This window comes from Mytilus trossulus, chromosome 7, assembly GCF_036588685.1.
Source record: "Mytilus trossulus isolate FHL-02 chromosome 7, PNRI_Mtr1.1.1.hap1, whole genome shotgun sequence".
In the NCBI taxonomy this organism is placed as follows: Eukaryota; Metazoa; Mollusca; class Bivalvia; order Mytilida; family Mytilidae; genus Mytilus; species Mytilus trossulus.
In genome coordinates, this window is record NC_086379.1 from 51590643 (window position 1) to 51615506 (window position 24864).

General features: G+C 31.5%; 1 protein-coding gene across 1 annotated transcript; it reads right to left on the reverse strand.

Annotated features, from left to right (window-relative positions):
- Positions 1-4452: 4452 nt before the first annotated feature.
- LOC134725239 (uncharacterized) lies at positions 4453-23508 on the reverse strand. Its single transcript, XM_063588897.1, has 3 exons — positions 23376-23508; positions 16630-16912; positions 4453-7540 (listed from the first exon to the last, which is right to left on the reverse strand). Exons 2-3 carry the CDS (start codon positions 16910-16912, stop codon positions 5577-5579), a joined length of 2247 nt encoding a protein of 748 aa, XP_063444967.1. The 5' UTR covers positions 23376-23508; the 3' UTR covers positions 4453-5576.
- Positions 23509-24864: the final 1356 nt, after the last annotated feature.

Below are 24864 nucleotides of genomic sequence, written 5' to 3' on the forward strand. Positions count from 1 at the left end.
GGTGCCAATTAATGGAGAAAAACACACCAAAGTAAATAAATGCTTGTTAACATGGCATTTTCAACTGATTTTTATAGTTCGTTTCTTATGTTGTACTGTTATACCACTGTCCCTACGGGGCGCCGAATGGGACTCTTGTGGTTTTGTACTCAAAATTCAATTTTGTACGGACAAAAGTGACATTTGTTCAACAAAAATGAGTTCAGTTTAACAAAATTTGTATCATACTACAAATTTGAAATTTTGTCATACAAAATTATCTATCAGCGGACAAAAGTCACTTTTGTCATGACAAAATTCATTTGTGTTACACAGACTTGACTTTTGTTACCTAATTTGAAAATTGAGCGACAAAAGTCAATTTTGTATTTAAATTAGTTTAGTTTGGTTTCTGTGAACTAATTTGCATACAAAATCGACTTTTGTTACACAAAATTGACTTTTGTTACACAAAATTGACTTTTGTTACACAAAATTGACTTTTGTTACACGAAATTGACTTTTGTTACACAAAATTGACTTTTGTGAGACAAAATTGACAAAATTGACTTTTGTCTCAACAAAATTGACAAAATTTACTTTTGTCTCAACAAAATTGACAAAATTGACTTTTGTCTCAACAAAATTAACAAAATTGACTTTTGTCTCAACAAAATTTACAAAATTGACTTTTGTCTCAACAAAATTAACAAAATTGACTTTTGTCTCAACAAAAATGACAAAATTGACTTTTGTCTCAACAAAAATGACAAAATTGAATTTTGTCTCAACAAAATTGAATTTTGTCTCAACAAAATTGAATTTTGTCTCAACAAAATTGATTTTTGTCTCACGAAAGTCAATTTTGTCTCACGAAAGTCAATTTTGTCTCATAAAAGTCAATTTTGTTGTTACAAAATTGAATTTTGTCATCACAAAAATGAATTTTGTCGTCACAAAATTGACTTTTGTCTCAACAAAATTGACAAAATTTACTTTTGTCTCAACAAAATTGACAAAATTTACTTTTGTCTCAACAAAATTGACAAAATTGACTTTTGTCTCAACAAAATTAACAAAATTAACTTTTGTCTCAACAAAATTTACAAAATTGACTTTTGTCTCAACAAAATTAACAAAATTGACTTTTGTCTCAACAAAAATGACAAAATTGAATTTCGTCTCAACAAAAATGACAAAATTGAATTTTGTCTCAACAAAAATGACAAAATTGAATTTTGTCTCACAAAAGTCAATTTTGTCTCACAAAAGTCAATTTTGTCTCACAAAATTGAATCTTACCGTACACAATTGACTTTTGTGATTTAATTTCCATATCAGGTAACAAAAGTCAATTTTGTATGCAAATATGTTTATATTTGCATACCTTTAAGACAAAATTGACTTTTGTCATGACAAATATGAATTTTGTCTACAAAAATTAATTTTGTCATGACAAAAATGAATTTTGTCTACACAAATGAATTTTGTCATCACAAAATTGAAGTTCTCACAAAACAAGTCTGTAGCACATAGTTTTGTAAGACAAAAATGATTTTGTTATGACAGAATTGAATTTTGTACAAAACCACAAGAGTCCCATTCGGCGCCCCGTAGTCCCAGGGGAGGGTTGGGATCTCACTAACATGTTTAACCCCGCCACATTATTGATGTATGTGCCTGTCCCAAGTCAGGAGCCTGTAATTCATTGGTTGTCGTTTGTTTATGTGTTACATACATTGTATTTGTTTTTTGTTCGTTCTTTTACATAAATAAGGCCGTTAGTTTTCTCGTTTGAATTGTTTTACATTGTCTTATCGGGGCCTTTTATAGCTGACTATGCGGTATGTGCTTTGCTCATTGTCGAAGGCCGTATGTGACCTATATTTGTTGATGTTTGTGTCATTTTGGTCTTTTGTGGATAGTTGTCTCATTGGCAATCATACCACATCTTCTTTTTTATATTAAGTAAAGATTCAAGACCAGATGGTGTAGCCCTCTGGCTTCCTTGTTTTAAATTAAAAATGTACAAAAGTTACAAACAAGTACAATCTTTAATGAATCTATATTGAACATCCCAACAGTATGTGTCGTATTTGAATTGTTTCGTTATTTGATGAATTTGGCACTAATAGCAGATCTATCTTATTGCTGTTAAATTCATTTACAACTGTTACAAACTTGAGACGATTTCGTGTTTGACGCATTGTGTCAATAGCCTATCTTTGATCCTATTTTGTTAAAGATCTCTTTTGTGGTTTTTTTTTTAATCGTTGGATTGCTGTCTAATTGACAACCCCCTTCACATCTCCTAAATATCCTGTAATAAATCATGCGTTGATGACAAATGATAACCACATACGTTATACATTTTAATATTAATGCCTCGTTCACACGGACATTTAATTCATGACAAATTGAATTCTAATCGAATGTGAATCGAATTCGCTAATCGCGTTCACACACTCTTTTATTAATTCGAATTGATTCGAATTAACTGATTAGAATTAGTCAATTCGCATTAGAAATACACTTTTGTTGATACGAATTAAAAGTTAACGTCGCTTGGACAACTAAGCGAATTTGACGCGCATTACAATTCGAATTTGAATTGGCGCTAGGACGTAAAACGTTTCGAATGCGAATTAAACTAATTCGAATTAGTTAATGCGAATCGAATTCGAATTACGTGTGAACTCAAATCGGAGATGTTAATAAAAACATTTTATTGTTCTATGCCATTGATAAGGTTGTTGTCTCTTTGAAGATTAAACTTTGATAGTTATCAAAAGTACCAGGATTATAATTAAGTACGCCAGGTGCGGGTTTCGTCTACATAAGACTCATCAGTGACAATCATATCAAAATACTTATAAAGCCATACAAGTACAAAGTTGAAGAGCATTGAGGATCCAAAATTTCAAAAAGTTGTGCCAAATACGGCTAAGGTAATCTATGCCTGGGATAAGAAAATTCTTGTAAAATTCAAAGTTTTGTTAACAGGAAATTTGTAAAAATGACCACATTATTGATATTCATGTCCACACCGAAGTAAAATTGAGAATGGAAATGGGGAATGTGTCAAAGAGACAACAACCCAACCATATATAAAACAACGGCAGAAGGTCACCAACAGGTCACCAACCGAAGTGTTGACTACTGGGCTGGTGATACCCTCGGGGACGAAACGTCCACCAGCAGTGGCTAACCGATATCGTCTAGGTGTTTTGTGTGAATAATATTATACTAAGATCGTAGGTTCAATGTAAACATGACTGACTCGGAATGTGGAACAGATGAATGTTGTTACTATCACGAAGGGCCGATGGTAATGAGTAAAAAACAGACTTTTGTCCCTTTTCCTGTAATGGCTCATCAAGGTAACGTTTTTTTTTAAGGCACACATTTATGTTTTGAAAGGGACTGCTGTAATTGGTTCGATTTAAACACAAACGTCTTCTTAACTCTTCATAGATACCAGGATTGAAATGTTATACGATAGGCGCGTGTCTTCTTAATCTATTCCTTGATCGAACATCCTTATAGTATTTCAAAAAAACAAAAAAACAAAATTGACCATAGCAAAAGAACTGGGGTACGAAAAGAGAGAGAGAAAAAAAAATACAGTGTTATAATGGAATAATAAGATTTATATTTCTGAAATTTTTATCATACCTGACTTAAATTTGGTGTAAGCGATTGTTTCAATCATTTCCTGGAAATTGAAGAATGTTAACGATGAACTGAAGGTGATGTTTTTAATATATATATTATATATAATAGATATCGTATGAATAGAAAGGCTGTTTTTTTTTTTTTTTTTTAGCACTCCTTATTTCCATTCATGTCATTTATTTACATGTGTACTAATAGTATATATACAATTGTATGTGAAAATTCATGTACATTGTCCTCCTATTTAAACAGTATTCTTTTTCAACAACTGCATGATCCATCCCTTTGTTTAATTTGATAAATTCTTCCTTTGTTTGAAATTCACATTGATCAAATACAGCCAATACGATTTGATTGTTTGTGTTTGTCGAATATTGCATTTTCCGTTTGATATTCTAATATGTAATTTTTAACCTACTTTTCTACGAACATTTTCAAAAGTGCCTAGAAAAAATATATATCGTACCATATAAAATGATTGCAAATGAAACAACAATCAATCCGAATCCAAACTATGTTTAGGTGGATGGTGTGAAAAGTATCAACCGCAAAGTGAATATTGTAGCAGCATTGCTAAATGAATGTGCATTGTGTATGTGCTCCCGGACTAAAATGCAAAGGATTCCAGATCCAACCGTATCTATTTTACTGCAACCTTACTCCATGTAAGAAGTATGCAAATTGGTGGACATTCAGAGTGTCAACCTTAAAATTATTAAACAAAAGTGTATGCCATTGAAAGTTTCGTTTTATTGTGTTTAATTCATCTTTTAGCTATTAATTGGAAAGCGACTGATACATGAACTGCATATGGCATCATGTCATACCATGCAATACGTAGTTGACATAATAAATATCTTCGTGGAAAAAGGCGTAAGATATCGGTTATTCGCTTTCGTGTAAACCTCCGATATATCGCAACCGAAAACATATAATAACAATAACAATTGATAAAAATCGCTGGTCAGATTTAACGAAAGGACCTTTTTTGGTATCTGTAAGTTGTCAGTGGCAAAAGGGTTTCGTGACATTAAAAACGCTCGCTTATCAAAGATTAACCGATGACTTTGAGTCATCTCTAGACAATATCTACCGAAGTATGAATAGTCTGAGAATTTTATTCTTAATATTCAGTTGTCAATATTTCAGTCGTGTTCCGAACGATCACTAAACAACAATAGTATATTTCCTGGATGAAGAGAATTTGGACTGCAATTACAAGAAGAGTGTTGGATAGGCACCAAATTATTGCCTTCGAACAGGCCATACAAAGGATCCCTCAAGTAGTTGCATCAATTTGTTTTGTAATATTCAGAATGTTGTGCATTCTGCAGTCAAGAAACAATCGGATTTAACACCCTTTTTTTCGACCATTCAGCAAAAAAAAACCACCCCTTCAGCAAGGGTCCTAATGCAAAATGAATATTCTAAGATACAGAAAAACTTTAATTGATAATTAAAGCGTTCGCGTCCTCATGATTTTAATTAATCGGAAAAAATACCCGGACGACTGGATTCTACACATGTCTGTGTTCAAGTTGTCAAGTTTGAATTCATTGATAAAGTTAGAGCATGCATAATCACTTACAAACTTATTTGTCTAGATTCGAAAAAAAAAAGATATCGAAAAATTCATTGAGTTTTTTTTTCAAATTCTGCAATTGTTGCACCTTAGACAAATATGATCTGTCTATATGGTATATGGATAATCAATGAAAGTTTGAAGGACACAGATTTGGAATTTTTGATATAAACAAGATTTGCGGTATAACTCTATCTAATTCTTTACAAACTGTAAGTCATTTCATAATAATTTGTTTTTTTCAAAGTACAAAATAAGGTTTTAATTTTTGTAATGTAAGGATCCAATCCATGTTTAAAGGAAAAAAGTTTCATTTTGAGGATAATCATCCACATTTCAGCTATCTTATCTTCTTGAAATAATGTTTAGGGTGATCCTCAAAGTATCGGAACAAATGTGATGTCCAATATCTCGCAGCTTTATCATCGTCCAATGCTTTATAAATCTTAGCTAATATTGCATATGCAGTAGCCCTCCCCTTCCAATCTCCAAGAAAACAATTATTGCGGCAGGTTTTGATTATTTCGCATATTTCTCTGTCCCTTAAAGAGATGTTGCCGTTAGCTTTGTAACATAAAAAACGTAGAACATGTGCATATATAACTGGCGGAGTAGTAAAATAAACATCTGGTAATAGTTCTTCAAGATTCAATGTTGACCATGGTATATTATAAACCATGTCGACGCAATAACTGTTCGTGCAGTTTAGGAATGATAGGTTAAGATTCCATTTAGTTGCAGCCACTTCTTCTAAATATTCCTCCATAAAGTCTTCGTGATAACCATCAGCAATTAACATTTTATTTTCTCTTGGTTTCGCAAGAATCATATCTGTAATCTTTAGGGTATATAGAGGCTTGCCGATTTTATAAAAATAAGAAGCAAGTAATAACCAGCCTGTGATGGCGTCGACTTTAGTTCCAATGAGAAAATGGGCCTTACACTGCCTGTAACTCGAGTACATTCTTTTGTTTTCTTTATTAAACACCATATGCTGATTTTGTGGGTAAACTTGATTTGCATAGCAAAACAATATCATATACAACCCTTTAGTATATTTCGGAAGTTTATTATTTAGAAGTCTGAATAAAACTTTGTTCACTATACCTCTACTCTGTTTCAAAGTGCACCAAGACAAAGTAGTCCGGATTACGCGATGTAATATGAAAATAGGTTTACTATTGTCAAGAAACGAAGTTTTAAGTTCTTCAAAATCTTCATAAGCTGTGAAATGTGAATTAAATTTTTTGGAATAGATATATGGGAATAGTAATTGAAAAAGATTAAGCAATTTAACTTCTATTTGTTTCCTTTCTTTCGGAAGCAGTCCCTTGAATAGGTTGTTATCTTTTATAAAGTAATGAGGACAATATCCGTTTTTAAGCCAATCAATTAGACGATGCTGTATTTCATGAAGGCATTGTAAGAAATTTTCCGGTATCCAGAAATCGTTACCTAACTCTTCACATAACCAAAATATAGCCGTCTTGATAAAATAAGAGCATAATCCTGACTCTTTCAGCAGATCCTTTTTCAAGTACTTAAAAGCTGTGTAGCACAACATCTGTGTGTTGTTGAATGAATGAATTAGATCTCTTTCTTGTAATGAGAATGATATTCGCCATTCTAATGGACAGTTTTCAATTGAACCGAACTTGTTGCCAATTGGTACCAGTAAGATTCCATGGCTGACAGAATTCAATATAACATCAGTTGGTGGCCACAATGATGAGATTCTATTTCTTGTCAACCATGATTCTGCAACATCTGGCCATAACATAGCCCGGAAGCAAAATAGATGGTCAACTGCATCTCTTGAATCGGAAATACATGGACCATGAATCTTACAGTCACTATCATCACGATATCGCGACAGAAAATAATTCTTAAATCTATTGTTTGAAATAAGAGGTCCATAAAACGTATTTTCTCCCCAAGTATTAAATAGTTCCTCCGAAAATCGGTTTTGCCCAATTTTTAGATGTGTAAAACCGGGATAAGAATATCTATTGTCAAATAACAGTACGGGACGGTCTTCCGCAATAACAGAACACGTTTGGTTTACTTGTATTTGTTCCAGAATAGTCATGAAGTCATAATCTCCACCAGGAACATACAAACCCTCACCTTTACTCCCACTGCTAATATTTGTATACACAGGAGATATTTTAGTAGAATCATCTAAGACTTTATAAACTGTTCGAATTGCTTTTACTTGATTCTCCGATCCACATATCGTGAGAAGGTATTGATAGATGTTCAAAGAATGGCGATTAAATCGTGTAAGGTCCATACTCTGTATATCTAAAATATAAAATACAAAAATGTGTCACTAGTACGCGGATGCCCCATTCGTATTATTATTTTCTATGTTCAGTGGACCGTAAAAATTGAGTACAAACTCTACCTCGCCCAAAAACTTTAACCTGAAGCGGAACATACTAACGAACGAACGAACGAGCAAACGAACGGACACACAGACTAGAAATATGATGCTCATAAATAGACCATAAAACACTTTGTATAAAATATTGTAAACATGCATTTTTCGTGTGAATAGTTTGATAAATAAATTTCCAATGAAAAGCACTAGAATTGAGTAATTTCAATAATTTGTGATTCTGAAATTTACCAAAAAAATATATGCTTGTAACAAATCAGAGAAATTTATTTTTCTAATTATTCAAAGACTCCAATTTTTTTTTATATCTAAATAATGGAATTCGAACATTATCAGTAAATTTATGTAGTAAAACAAAATTGTCATACTGTTGTAAGAACATGCTATTAAACTATTTTAGGAACAACTTTATCAAAACAATTTATAGGGATGTCAAAAGATCTGAAATTTAATACTCGGATACTCGGTCAAGATACTCGAGTACTCGGATGAATCTTCAACGTCTATTGAAAAGTTTAGATCGTAGGTGTGATGCAGTGTTTTTGTTATTACCTTTCATAAACATAAGATAAACGTATTACAAATATAGCTTGCTCCACTGGTTTTTGTGTCAATTAAACAATGAATTACCGACCGCCGTTTCTACAAACCGTTTCTAATAACCTACCATAATAGTAATTATTGTTCGTGTACGTGTTCATGAACCAAATTCCAATAAAATCAAAAATATTTCAAATTACTTGTGTTTTTGGTGTTGATCAGTCTACTTTTTGCATCATCGTTTGTCTGATTTTTTTTTTTTTTTTTTTAGCAATTACGTTGTCAGTTTATTTTCGACTTTTGGGTTTGAATGTCGCTCTCGTACTTTCGCCTATCTTTCAAAGTGATGCCCCCTTAACGTAATGGACGTGTGAATTTTCAGAGAGACGAAAATCATTCAAAATGTAGAATTAACAAAAAGAACGAAGATAACCGATATACCATAGGGAACAGCATTCAATATACTACATGATGAGAAGAAGAGAATAAACGTATGATAATGATTTAATTATTCACCTTTTGTGCAATTTATTTGAAGACAGCACTAAAAATAGAACATTACAGCTACATATAATGAGAACAATTCACTAAGTCGAACAATGTAATTTAATGTGTGAAATGTTACAATCGGTCATCGAAATTGGACTTTGGACCTTGTTGACCACTTGACCATACGTTCATCTATAATTCTAAAACTCATATACATAATGTCACTTAGTGAAACACGTCAGCTCTTGGAGGAGAGTAGAAAGATTGTAGAAGAAAATGGGGAGAACCAAAGCGTACACCTACTTTTAAACACTTTTATAAACCTAGTATCAAGCATTGATAAAAGATTACAGTCGGTCGAAAAAGGCATTGACAAATTTGGAGAAATAAAAAATATTATTACATCTCTGACAAGTAGAGTTATTACAAACGAAAAAGGCTTACAAACATGTCAAGGCAAAATAACCGAACTTGAAAACAACATACAAGGAGTAGGAAATTTATTCGATAACCTAAAATCTCAATGTGATAAAAACAAGAGCCTCAATGACAAGAATTCCAGTGAAATTGACAAAACCAAATCAAGCATAAATAAGGTTTCCAAAGACATTACTGAAATAAAGTCACAAGGTAGAACTTCCACTGAATGTAACTGCCAAGATGAACTAGAGAATCTCAAGGAAAGAGTGCTTGACTTATCTTGTCGATCTATGAAGAACAATCTCATATTTACTGGTCTTTATGGGGTAAGAGATGAAAACACCGAAGAACTTCTCCGAGGTTTCCTCCATACTGAAATTGGTATTGATTACCAAATTGAATTTGGTAATGTCCATCGTTTTGGACGAAGTCAGCGTGGTATGAGACCAATCGTCGCACGATTTCTATATCAAGCCGATTTGCAGTATGTACTAGAAAATGCTTACAGGTTACACAATACTAGGTATGGTATCAAACAGTAGTTTCCGAAAGAAATAGAAGACAGAAGGAAAAAATTGTATCCAATCATGAAGGAAGCAAAGTACAATAGAAGAAATGTGAAACTTGTTCGCGACCGACTCTATATCGACAATGAACTGTACGAGATACATGATGACATCGACACATTTGATCGCCAAGTACACCCAGAAGAACGTAACGATGCCACACCTGGAAACGAACACTCGACGCCAAACTCACAAGGAGATCGCAGATCCACAAAACGGCCTCGCACGAGCTCAACCCCTTCAAGATGGTAGGAGCGCCAAGGAGTGCACCACCTAAACACTTTGAACCCAAGTCATGAATCTGGTGTTAAATGTAGAGAAATTGATAATGTAAATATAAGTGCCAATGATGTTCATATTGAAAACAGTAATCTAATAAATGGTGTGACTGATTGTAATATATTTAGTGGGCAACAATATAATGTTATAAACTTATGTACTAATGATTATAATACAATAGATATAACACCTAGTAATATACCTGTAGGGGGTAATACATGTACTGATGAAATATATGATCAGATTAATATGATATTTGATGTAAATGTTGAGATTGAAAATGCAAATATTTTAGATGATGAGAATCCAAATGCTCCTAGCAGTGAATCTTTATATCAGTCTCAGGCAAAAGCTACAAATATTCAAAACATAAATCTCATTTACATTAATTGTTGTGGATTAAAACATAAGTTACAATACCCAGAATTCGAAACTTTATTACAAAAACATGAAATTCTATGCTTTGTTGAGTCCAAAACTGACGATATGGATGAAATTTGTATACCGGGATATAAGATAAAAGCAAAAAATAGACGTAAGATATCTAGAGTGAAATCCAGTGGTATTGTACTCGGGTTTAGGGAAAATATTTCTGACTGTATTCAAGTAATTGAGACAAATAGTAAATTTGTTCTGTGGTGTAAGATTTCAAGATTATTCAAAGATGGGGATGTTATTCTCGGTGTTGTGTACATACCACCAGAATACACTGCTTATTCGTCACCTGATGCTTTCGGTGAAATTGAAAGCGAGTACCTAGAACTCTCATCCAAATATGACAATATATTTATGGTCGGGGATTTTAACGCCCGCACGGCCAGTGAGAAAGATTATATTTTTATTGACGAAAATGATAAAAGTGATGAGTTAGAATGTGTATCTGTTAATGATGTATGTAACCTTAACCTTTTTAATATACCTATAGATCGTAATAGTATGGACAAAGGAAAAAACCGTTACGGTAATCAATTACTTGAGTTATGTAAATGTAACAGTTTATTTATTATGAATGGAAGACTAGCTACTGATATAGCTGGAAAATTTACCTGTAGAAATGCAAGTGTAGTAGACTACTGCTTATGTAATGTTAATTTTATAAAAAACATTATTAGTTTGGACGTTTTAGAATTTTCGCATTTGTATTCAGATGTACATTGTCCATTGTTTATACGTTTGAATTGTAATCAATCTGTAAAAGAAAGCATTGAACAGAATAATTTCACTAGCCAACCAAATAAAAAAGTTAATAAATGGGATCACGAAAAGAAACCTGAATTTAGAGAGAATTTAAATTTTGAAAAACTAGATAGTTTATTACATGATTTAGTAAATGTTAATTTGGAAAGTATTAATGATGACATGATAAACTCTTTTGTGGATGAGATCGGATTAATCCTAATAGAATCCGCAAGGGAAACTTTAGGAACAAGATCAGACAAGCCGAAAAAACGAGCATACAAAATCAAGGGAGATAAACCTTGGTTTAACCTTGAGTGTAAATTTGAGAGACAGAATTATAGGAAATTTAAGCGCAAGCTTAAGGCGAGGCCTTCGCCTTTATTATCTAATAAAGTCAAAGAATCTGAGAAAAGATATAAAAAGGTCATGGACAAGGCTATTAAAAAACATAAAAAAGATATGGCTCGAAAATTAAAAAATCTTAGATCTCAAAACACCAAAGAGTATTGGAAAATTTTGAACCAACGCGAACATTCAAAACAACCGAATATTGATTTTGAGGATTTACTCAACTTTTTCAAAGAGCTAAACTCAGGTAACTCAGATCCAATTGACTTGCCAACAAATGATACAAATTTGATGCATTGTTTAACCTGATTTTTAGAACTGGAATAGTACCAGTATCTTGGGTGATTGGAACGATCAAGCCATTTTATAAAAACAAAGGCAATAAGTTTGATCCTAAAAACTATAGACCCATTACTATTGTAAGTTGTATGGGTAAATTATTTACAGCTATTTTAAGTAATAGACTTGCAAAATTCTCTGATGAAGTTTTACTACTCAATGAAAATCAGTGTGGATTTCGAAATGGTTACTCAACTTGTGATTGTATCTTTACATTACACTCTTTTTTTGAAATTTTGAAATTAAAAAAGAAAAAAATGTTCTGTGCTTTTGTCGATTTTGAGAAAGCATTTGACACAGTGACTAGATATGCTTTATGGTATACGATGTTAGTAAATAATATTAATGGTTATATGTATAAGATTATTCATAACATGTATGCTGATATAAAATCATGCCTGTCATACAATGGTGAAAAATCTGATTATTTTCCAAGTAACATTGGTCTACGCCAAGGGGAGAATTTATCCCCTTTTCTTTTTTCGCTTTTTTTGAACGATTTGGAAGATTTCTTTTGTAAAGGGAATTTGATAGGCTTAAAAACTATATCAGATGCCCTAGAAGACGAACTAGATATATATGTTAAACTGTTTGCAATTCTTTACGCAGACGATACTGTATTAATGGCTGAATCAGCCACAGAACTTAATTTGTTATTAGAAAAATTCGAATCGTATTGTGATGTTTGGAAAATGAAAGTCAATGTAGATAAGACTAAAATCATGATTTTTTGCAATGGTAGACAACCTGCTGATCTTAAATTTAATTATGGTAATTAGTTATCAAAAGTACCAGGATTACAATTTTATACGCCAGACGCGCGTTTCGTCTACATAAGACTCATCAGTGACGCTCATATCAAAATAGTTAAAAAGCCAAATAAATACGAAGTTGAAGAGCATTGAAGACCCAAAATTCCAAAAAGTTGTGCCAAATACGGCTAAGGTAATCTACTCCTTTAATACTGATTTAGAAATTGTAAATGAGTTTAATTATCTTGGGATTTATTTTTCAAAAAATGGCTCATTTAAAGCAAACAAGAAGCATCTCGCAGAAAAGGCGACGAGAGCCATGTATGAAGTTATCAAAAAGGGGAGAAAGCATGGCTTATCCATAAGCTGTCAATTAGATTTATTTGATAAATTGGTTAAACCTGTTTTACTTTATGGCTGTGAAATTTGGGGATTTGGAAATAATGATATATTAGAAAGGGTTCATTTGAAATTTTGTAAACTTCTACTACATCTTAAATCTTCTACCCCGAATTGTGTTATATATGGAGAATTAGGACGTTATCCTATTAGTTTAGATATCAAGGTTCGCATGATTTCATACTGGGCGAAACTGATTTTTAGCAAACCCAGTAAATTGTCAGCAATTGCATACACATTAATGTTTAGTTTATATCATGGAAATAATGTTAAACTTTATTGGATGAAATGTATAGAATTTATCCTTAATGAAACTGGTTTATCTTATGTATGGTTATCTCAAACTTGTGTAAATGAAATTTGGTTAAAGACTGTTGTAAGAACATCTCTCCAAGATCAATTTAAACAAACATGGTACTCAGATATTCAAACGAGCTCAAAAACATTAAATTATCGCCTTTTTAAGGAACTTTTCGGATTCGAAAAGTATTTAGACATTTTGGAACCCCGCGATATTTATACTTTGTGTCAATTTAGACTCATTAACCACAGATTACCTATAGAAAGTGGAAGATGGAAAAAAATTCAGAGAGATAAAAGAATATGCGAACTATGTGACTTAAAAGATCTTGGAGATGAATTCCACTATGTAATGAAGTGTAAATTTATGGCTATAGAAAGACAAAAGTATATCGCTAAAAAGTATATTGATTATCCAAATATAATTAAATTTAAGGAAATAATGAATATGAAAAAACAATCATATTTAAAAAAGCTATGTACATTTATAAGGCATATTAATTCATGTGTGTGTTCTCCTGGCTAAACTCAACTTATACATGTATTTGTAAATAGTGTACATATTATGTTTTCTCTAATTTATAACTGTGTTATTTATTACATGTAACTTCTGTATACCATTGTATTTACGAAGGTTTGTCAGAATAAAGATATATATATATATAATTGTAATTTAAACAATTATAGTTAAGTTTCATGCAGAGTTATTTAATTAATTTAAATGAACATCTTATACCAATCACGTTTACATAAAAGTCTTGATTAACAAACAAAGGTATGTTTTACGGCTTGTGATGAGTTAATTATTAATCCATGAAAGTGTTGATCCGTGTACAAACACCGTTAAAAATGTCTCTAAACAGTTGTGTAGGGTTCACCGCAGGTCACGTATATATATCTTTATTCTCATAAACCAAAGTACAATGGTACAGAGACATATACAAATAAATTAACATAGTATAAATTTTAAATACAAATGTAAAATAGAGACATAAAGTGATTACCCAGGAGATTCTAGGCATTTAATAATAATTCTTATAAACTTGCACAGATTGTTTAGTTCAGACGGGTTGCTACTATTCATTAGACTTTGAAATTTTAAAATATTTGGTCTGTTTATAAAATGATGCTTTAGTAGCTGTTGTCTACTATCGTTTATTGTCGAGCATTTTAAAATATAATGGAACTCGTCGCCAATGTCACCGGAATTGCACAAAGTACAAATACGATTTTCTCTTTGAATGTGTTGCCATCTACCAATTTCGATAGGAATTTTTGTGTTCAGCGTTCTAAATCTACAAAAAGAAGCAATATTTTTGTCATCTAAAATATCAAAGTAGGTTTCGAAATTTATACTATTTTTGAATAATTTATAATTTAAAGCTTTTGGAGAATTCTGTACAGTAGCATACCATGTCTGTCTGAACTGGTCAGTTAATCTTAATTTAACAGTATCATACAACCAGTTTTTACTTATAAAATATTTAGAGTTCCATATATTTGATAGTCCACAGTTATCAAGCACAGATTTTACATTCTTACACCAAGCTATATTTCCATTATAACTACCAGTAGCAAGATTGTATAGAATTACAGGAAGTTTCTTATTTTCCCCAGTTACAAGCTTTTCCCAATAATTTATAGTACGTAATTTAATAAAAATATCAAGTGGGAATCGGCCAAGTTCCCCATATATCATATAATCAGGCGTGGATTTTTTAAGATTAAGCAGTAATTTACAAAATTTTAGATGAACACGTTCTATAACAGAGGTGTTACCCATTCCCCAGACTTCACACCCGTATAATAATATAGGCTTAACTACTTTGTCAAATAATTCTAGTTGACATTTAATATTCAAATTATGTAATCTCCCCTTTTTTAGAATATCGTACATAGCCCTTGTTGCTTTATCAGCCTGTGCCTTTTTTGCTTTTATGAAGTTTCCTGTTCTAGAAAATAATACACCAAGATATGTAAATTCTTCAACAATATCTAACTCAATATCAGCATATTTAAAACTAACATTTTGTAGTGGTCTACCTTTAGAAAAAATTACTATTTTGCTTTTCGGAACATTGACTTTTAATTTCCATGTTTCACAATATTCCTTTAAAGCGTCTAATTGTTTTTGTAGATCTGCTTGTGTTTCTGACAAAAGTACAGTGTCGTCTGCGTACAATACAACAAACAGTTTTAAATACATACAAAGCTCGTTCTCTATTTGATCTGATAAAGATTTCAAACCATTTATATTTTTGTTCTGAAAAAAGCTTTCTAAATCATTTAAATAAATAGAAAAAAGTATGGGAGATAAATTTTCTCCCTGTCTTACACCTACATTACATGGAAAGTAGTCTGAATATTCCCCATCACTAAAAATTCGTGATTTCACATTTTTATACATATTAAATATAGTGTTATACATCTTCCCATTCACTGTATGTAAAATGAGTTTTGACCAAAGACCAGATCTCCAAACTGTATCGAAAGCTTTAGCAAAATCAATAAAAGCACAAAAAAGTTTTTTCTTTTTTTGTCTCAGTAATTCAAATAAAATATGCAGAGTAAATATACTGTCTATAGTGGAATATCCCTTTCTGAAACCAAACTGGTTTTCATTTAACAACAAATATTCTTCCAAAAAGTTACTCAGTCTTAAATTCAAAATTGACGTAAAAAGTTTACCCATACAGCTTAATATAGTTATTGGTCTGTAGTTTTGGGGATCTGACTGGTCACCTTTGTTTTTATAAAAAGGTATAACATTACCAACAAGCCAAAGTTCAGGCACTTTTCCAGTATCAAATACAATATTAAACAGTTTTACATAGATTGGCATAAAAATCTGAGTGGTGCTCTTAATATATTCATTAGTGACGAAGTCATCGCCACAAGCTTTGCCATTCTTGAGATTTTTGATGCATTTAAAAATTTCATTTTCCGTAATAGAACTGTTTAATAACAAATTAAGTTCGTCGATTTTGTTCTTGTTAAGAAATATGATCTGGTCAACAATTTCAGATGAAGACTGTTTGACTTTCTAATTTTTGTTACAAGTAGTGCACATTAAAACATTCCCTCGGAAAGAAAGGGCGTTGCTAGTACTACTATAACAAATAATAGCATCAGGATAAACACATGTATGGTCTTAATTCATTTTATTTAGTATTACTAGGGGATATTTGAACGGAACTAAAGTGAGTGGAAATGTGAAGAGAAAATATCTCAAGATGTAAAAAAGGCAAACGAGTATCCGAGTACTAAAACTGTACTCGATTACTCTGCCTTCCGATCGAGTACCCGAGTACTCGAGTACTCGTTGCCATCCCTAAAAACAAATAATTTGTTGGATACGTTTTTATTATTTGATACTCGTACCTTGGCTGCAGAGTACAGCATTCCTGAAATCGTGACAAATATTTTGAAATTGTTCCGGCAGGTTATCCAGTAATACTTCAAAAGAAGGAGCAGAACTTGATTGGGATGTTTCGATCTTCTCTTCCCCTAAATAAGTTAGCATTAGAGAATATTCTTTTTCTGTAAGCTTTTTTTTATCTACATCTTCCTCAGCATCAGAATCAGAATCATTGAACTTGTAAGACCAGGCGAACGGTCGATAACAGACATCACTTGCTCCCTTGATGAAATCTTCAATTGACATCTGAAATATATCATATTTGAAGATATTACACAGAACTTAGAAGTTGGCCTGCAATGAAAAATGTTCAGTATTTAATTAGGCATCAGGAAATATAATTTTGGCATATTTTGGTATTATTTTTTTTCGAAATAAGCAACGCCAAACTGACATAAAAGTTAAAAAACGTTATCCTCATCTAATTACATGTATGTTTATGTTAAAAATAAAACATGTATTTGGTTTAATTGCCTGAGTAAGATGCAACTTTGATTTCTGAAATCAAAAGGAATTTGGAATAGCAGGTCTCGAAGAAATGACTATAGAGCAGAATATAATCACAGGGACCAAGAGCCCAGTGTTAGTTAGCTCTGTTTAAACTTTAAAATTGGGTCCAAAAAAAAGGACAATTTAATCAAATCCAATTGTGCCTGACGGATGTGGAATCTTAGTTTTATTAATTCAACTGACAGACAGCATCATGGCTAAAAGAAAAAAAATCGATAAGACGCAAAGCATTTCATTAATAAAAACATAGAAAAAAAAATATTAGGTTAACACAGCACACAAACACCGGGATCAATGGAGAATTCAGAGAATGTCAGCAGTATCAACTGCAGGTGAAACGATTATCAAATACGACATTCAATCTTTCAAAATTTCAATCCAAAGTCATCCTCATGTAAATTAGAGTAGATGGACGATGCGAGATAAGAAGAGGCTACAGTAGTTTCCGATGTTCCTATCTTTTTAATCGTATATAGCAAGTCAGAAATATTGACGTTGTTTTCCGTTCTTTGTGTTGATTGATCAAGATTAATTTGTCGGTTTTAGGGACTTCCCCTTTTGAACTTATTTTGTTTAAATGAAATCGGAACAAGCTAATCTAGGTATTTAAATACAGAATACCAAACTCCATGAAAATTCAAAATGTAAATACCAAACGGCAAAATCGACAGCTCAAACTCACTAAACGAATTGAAAACAACTCTCATATTTCTTACTTAGCTTAAACCCACCACTTTTATTCCCCTTTAAAAGTGTCCTGTACCAAGTCAGGAAGATGGCCATTGTTATAATATTGTTCGTTTCTGTGTGTGTTGCATTTTAATGTTGAGTCGTTTGTGTTTTCTCTTATTTTTGAGATATTGAGATAAGACGTGGCACGGTATTTGTCTATCACAAATTCACGTATTTGGTTTTGCTGTTATATTTGTTATTCTCGTGGTGTTTTGTCTGTTGCTTGGTCCGTTTCTGTGTGTGTTGCGTTTCGGTGTTTTGTCGTTGTTCTCCTCTAATATTTAATGCGTTTCCCTCGGTTTTAGTTTGTTACCCCGATTTTGTTTTTTGTCCATGGATTTATGAGTATTGAACAGCGGTATACTACTGTAGCCTTTATTTAGCTTGTTACAGGTACTTCTTAAAGTAGGAAATGGTGGTTGAAACCTGGTTTTAATTGTTAGTTGAAGTTTTTACTTGAATTGCAGTTTCATAGAATTCCACCATGTTGGCAATAATGTGATGTAGCTAAACAAACATACATAATACGTAAAAATGTCAAAATTGGATGCAGTAGTAAACAATTTCTATACACATTTTGTGTGTCACTTTCCTTCCTTCAACAAGAAATTTACCATCATACCTATCTGTCCTATAGGAACCACGCTTAGTCGCATTTGTCATCATCTCTTATTATTATTCTGTTTTGGTTATTTTGGGAGGGAAAAGAGAATAAAGGTGTCCGGATATTGTTACCGTCATCGGAGGGACTTTTTTTTTGTCATAGAAAAGACTTCTGTTGAGGACTGGTTGAAATTGCCCATAATGTTCCTAAGTACGTAGTAGTGTTGGTTTTTTTTTTAACTTTTTCTGTATACTCTTAGCATACATTTACTATAATGTGTATTTGCTATTTACTATAGATTCCAAATTCACTATTAACAGCAGTCTTATACATAGAGATATTTTAGTTAATGGCTGTTCTTAGAAGACAGAAAAAAAGCGAGTAAAAATGAGATTGATTGAAAACAAAAACAAAACAGATCTTGCAAAAAGGAGAGGGACGACATAAATTTTGCATACATGTACTTTCAGACATTCACTTAATGCCCGCAAGTTTGTTTTCATAATAAAAAATATTCTTAAGGTGGTACCTAACACTACAGGGAGATAACTCAATGCTTCTCAATGATCAAAATGAGTGTTTGTCAAACTGCTATATAACCAGTGTAATTTTTCTGATAAAACGGTTGGTTCAAAATTTTTAAAATTTTTATATTTTTGTCAAAGGATCAAATTAAATACTTTGTCAAAATTTTAAGAAAATTAAACGAGCCAAATTAATTTTAGTTTAAGTGTTGGGTACCACCTTAAATACTATAAAATCACAAAATTATGTCAAAAATTAAAAACAAATTAGCCTATACTACGGGGCGCCGAATGGGACTCTTGTGGTTTTGTACAAAATTCAATTCTGTCATAACAAAATCATTTTTGTCTTACAAAACTATGTGCTACAGACTTGTTTTGTGAGAACTTCAATTTTGTGATGACAAAATTCATTTTTGTAGACAAAATTCATATTTGTCATGACAAAAGTCAATTTTGTCTTAAAGGTATGCAAATATAAACATATTTGCATACAAAATTGACTTTTGTTACCTGATATGGAAATTAAATCACAAAAGTCAATTGTGTACGGTAAGATTCAATTTTGTGAGACAAAATTGACTTTTGTGAAACAAAATTAACTTTTGTGAGACAAAATTGACTTTTGTGAGACAAAATTCAATTTTGTCATTTTTGTTGAGACAAAATTCAATTTTGTTAATTTTGTTGAGACAAAATTCAATTTTGTAAATTTTGTTGAGACAAAAGTCAATTTTGTTAATTTTGTTGAGACAAAAGTCAATTTTGTCAATTTTGTTGAGACAAAAGTCAATTTTGTGACGACAAAAGTCATTTTTGTGATGACAAAATTCAATTTTGTAACAACAAAACTGACTTTTATGAGACAAAATTTACTTTCGTGAGACAAAATTGACTTTCGTGAGACAAAAATCACTTTTGTTGAGACAAAATTCAATTTTGTTAATTTTGTTGAGACAAAATTCAATTTTGTCAATTTTGTTGAGACAAAATTCAATTTTGTTAATTTTGTTGAGACAAAATTCAATTTTGTCAATTTTGTTGAGACAAAATTCAATTTTGTCAATTTTGTTGAGACAAAAGTCAATTTTTTCAATTTTGTCTCACAAAAGTCAATTTTGTGTAACAAAAGTCAATTTTGTGTAACAAAAGTCAATTTTGTGTAACGAAAGTCAATTTTGTGTAACAAAAGTAATTTTTGTGTAACAAAAGTCAATTTTGTGTAACAAAAGTCAATTTTGTGTAACAAAAGTCAATTTTGTGTAACAAAAGTCAATTTTGTGTAACAAAAGTCAATTTTGTGTAACAAAAGTCGATTTTGTATGCAAATTAGTTCACAGAAACCAAACTAAACTAATTTAAATACAAAATTGATTTTTGTCGCTCAATTTTCAAATTAGGTAACAAAAGTCAAGTCTGTGTAACAAAAATGAATTTTGTCATGACAAAAGTGACTTTTGTCCGCTGATAGATAATTTTGTATGACAAAATTTCAAATATGTAGTATGATACAAATTTTGTTAAACTGAACTCATTTTTGTTGAACAAAAGTCACTTTTGTCCGTACAAAATTGAATTTTGAGTACAAAACCACAAGAGTCCCATTCGGCGCCCCGTATATACAGTATACACTCTTTAGACAAACCACGTAAGCAAAAATGAAATACAAGCATACAACAGAAATACCTTGGAACACTAAGACAATGGTGGGATATATAAATACGAGCCACGCCAAAAGAATACTGTACAAGTACTTTTATCCATTGGATACCTGTTTTGTGGTTTTTGTGGAATTCAAGTGGCCAAGGAAATAGAAAACCTGTTGTCCAATTCTAAAAATCCCCATGTAGGTTTCCCTAGATGGATACGGTTCGTCTTGTATCAGATGTGAATATGACTTCAAACTTCAGACCGGATTTACCCATTCAATTCTCGATAACATCTAATATGAACTGTGGTTAACCTTTAAATTGTAATGAGAAATGAATTTCCTTGAACGGAAGTCAGATTTCCGGTGATGATATGCGATTAATGAAGCGTTCATTTATTCATTATTCTAATACGAAAAAAAAAATCATTTTGGGCTAGCTTTTTAAATTCTTTAGAATACTTCTACAATTCAAATACATTTGTAGCATTTTCTCATTTGAAATTGTTTTCTTTACGTGATTTAGTTATGGTTCAATTACCACCTTTTAAGATAGTTTATGTAACTTTTGATGAAACCAGGAAAATAAATACCCACGGACTACATTGGATTAATAGCAGAGAGAAGAAATAGACAAAGACAAATAAAAAGACCATTATTACATGTAAATAAAGATGAAAAACAAGGTCATTACCAAGAATCTTTACTTTAAAACCATCGTGTACATTATTATTATTAAAGCCTTTAGAAATCGTAAAACTGAATGTCGACAAAATTGATAAGTGACAGTATCTTTAGAAGAGATATGTATTCAAATGAATGTATAGAAATGTTGGGAAAATATGCATTTTAACTTTAATTTTTAAAATTTCAGAAAATACGAAATGAAGCCCAATCATGTATACTTGGCCTTAAAATATATGTTGCAAGAGGACACTAAAACACATTCAATTAAGGATTTGAATATTGAAGTGAGTATCATTTAAATTCAATCAGGTATTAAACTGCTGGTGTTTTTATTTCTTCTTCAAATTCTTCACAATGATTGATCGAAATAACCTACAACCTTTATCCTTCTTTGAAACTTTTAAGAAAAGTGCACACTATTTTTTCCTCTTTCGCAGATCATTTTTGAACTGTGTATTGGGAGTCCTTAAGATCGTCTGTAATACAGTTATTAACTTTGGAAATAACCAATTAACTTAGTGTTACTTTCATTTTAATTCATGTCGTACACCATGGCAGTACTAGGGTTCATTTGTCTAAAATTTTAAGACATAAATCGTGGCCGGGATAATTTCAATTGAATAGTAAGGTGACAATAAAAGGAGAATATAGAATACTAAATAGTAAAAGAAAGAAGGATATAAAATAATATAAAATTCTGTTTAGTCTTTGTTTTATTCACATAAATTAGATTTTTTTCTATAAAATAGAATAAGACAAACCAATTTTGAATATTTAACGTTTAACGATGTCCTTGATAAAGGGAACAGTAGCATACTGCTATTCAAAAGTCATTAATCGATTGAGAGAAAACAAATCAGAGTTAAAAACTCAAACCGAGGGAAACCCATCATATATAAGAGGAGGAAAAACGAAACAACATAAACACTGAATTGCAACAAAAACAAACGAGAATGCAACAAACACAGAAACGAACTGTAAGATAACAACTGTCATTTTCCTGACTTGGCACAGGACATTGTATGAAAATATCGTTGGTTGAACTTGGTTTTGTGGCTTTCAAAACCTGGCGCTTCATGACAATGTCAAATGTAACAATACACCGACAACCTAACACGACAAGAACAGTACAAATAAATGAAGATTATTCAGGACAGCTAGAGAAATACACAAATAAACAATACAATAGTAGTTTTCGACAAGCTAACCACAGAATTAAAACAAACACGTAAAACGTAGGTCAGCACAGCAGAACAACGACCTGTCTCCTGTACGTTAATCGACGGAATCAGTGCCGTGAAAGTGACGTCACAGATAACTTTCTAAAAATTTAATATTATTCAAGATCAGGTTTTTAATTATATTATTTGATGTATCTTATAACAATTACAAGAAAAATAATATAGAATTGTATTAGTAATTCGATAATTAATTGTAGCTTTGTCGGTATTTCTTCTAAATCAAACTGTAAAAAAAATGAACATATGGTTGATTTAAACAAATATCTTATAAATGACCTAGATGATTAATTATCTTTACTTTTACATACAAAAAGAAAGAAAAAATAGAATTACAGCTTTGAATATGTTTGCTGAAACTCCTGACAAAATTATAGAAATATATTTACATTATAAATTTTACTACCTTGATATTAAATCAATACACTTTACAAATATATTTACATTATAAATTTTACTACCTTGATATTAAATCAATACACTATACTGCACTGTGCTTAGCATGACTAACATTGACACTTTTTTATAATTCCTTTTGTGTGTGACATCGTTGCTGTACTATCTGTCATTTGCCTCAAATTTTTATAGTTTAGTCGTAGACGAGACAATATCAGTTAAGTAGTAAGGCAACAAGAAATAATAAAAAAACAAATCAGTAGAATAGTGTGTTGAGAGATTTTATATAATTTTCAATAAAAATTTGAACGTTAATGCTTTCTACTCCTGAAAAGTTAAGGAAATATGTTTAGATTATAAATTGTACTACCTTGATATTGAATCAATATAATTTCACCGAACAACGAGGCTTAGCAAGTCTAAGATTGATATTTTCTACTAGTGTGCTCCTCCATGTGTCACTTGCCTTTCGTTTAGACCGTTTGAGCTTCAAATAATTTCATTATATTATATATAACACTAGCCGTCATTCATCTCAAGTGTTATATTATCAGTAAGTATTTTAGATTGGATCAGATCGTGTATATACCATATTAGGTCATCGATGTACTTGGAGTATGAAACCTTCACGATTTCCTTCCAGACTCTTGGAAAATACAATATTAAAAATTTCCAGTAAAATGACATACGTACACAACTCGTCGTACGGACCTCGTTGAGTCTGATTATTTATATGCTCAAGTTCAAACAAAGTATTCCAGGCTTTGAAGTCATAAAATTTTCGAGTCTGTTTTTTGTACTTATACTACAAAATCAACCAATCTAAAGGCTGGATTGGATGTGTCGAGAATAATTTACGTGTTCCGAGCACTGAGCAAAGTGTTATCACTTCAACCTCAGGAAAAATCACACACTGAAAATGGGTCCATTTTAATCATGACAAAAAATGAAAGAAATCTGGCATTTATATTTATTGCTTGCTTTTTCTAGAATCCCGCCCTGCATATAGTCATGTATAAACACATATGTCACGTACCTATCAAACGTACAATTTGAGTTATCTTTCATGATTTTTACTTTAACAATTGTTTTTCTTTTTAACTTTGCAAATGACCGTCCCATCATACTTCTTTTCTGTCTTTCTTTATGATTTACTTTGTTTTTATCATATTTGTTTTTGGGAACATCTATAATACTAAAATTACGAGGTCCAATTTGTCAGCCGTCATCACGTAAAAACGACGAATCAAAGAATTCAACTTTATATATAACTAATATAGTACAAAGGTGTAGATTAAAAATCACACCACTCCAGGACCTTTTGTTTTCCACGCAATTAATATTGCCAATAATTAAGAAGTTCCGGGTCGAGTCCGATACCGATACCAATAGTATTTTCATCTGTTACCTATTACCTTATCTGTACGTTCCGCATTTGACAGGCGCACCACCAAACGGTGTATTCAGGATATGCTATATACACGGGTCATAATCACAGGGTTGACACTACTAAATTGTTGAATTGTTACCTATTGTAGTATTTTTATCAGTAAGACTTTATAAGATAACAATACGAATACTAAAAATAAGGCGTATAGGTACAGTTTTCAATTTGTTAGTGACGTAAAACAGCGAATCAAAGAATTCAACTTTATTTAAAACTAATATAGGACAATGCTGTTGATTAAAAAAATACTCCATCCCAGGACCTTTTGTTTCCAAATAATTAATACTACCAATAATTGATAAGTTCCAGTTAGACGGGTCAAATAGAAAGATTTGAAAGCAGAGAAAACTGTGATAACTATCTTATAATCGGCATGACTTTATCAGATGACAATACTAATACAAAAATAAGT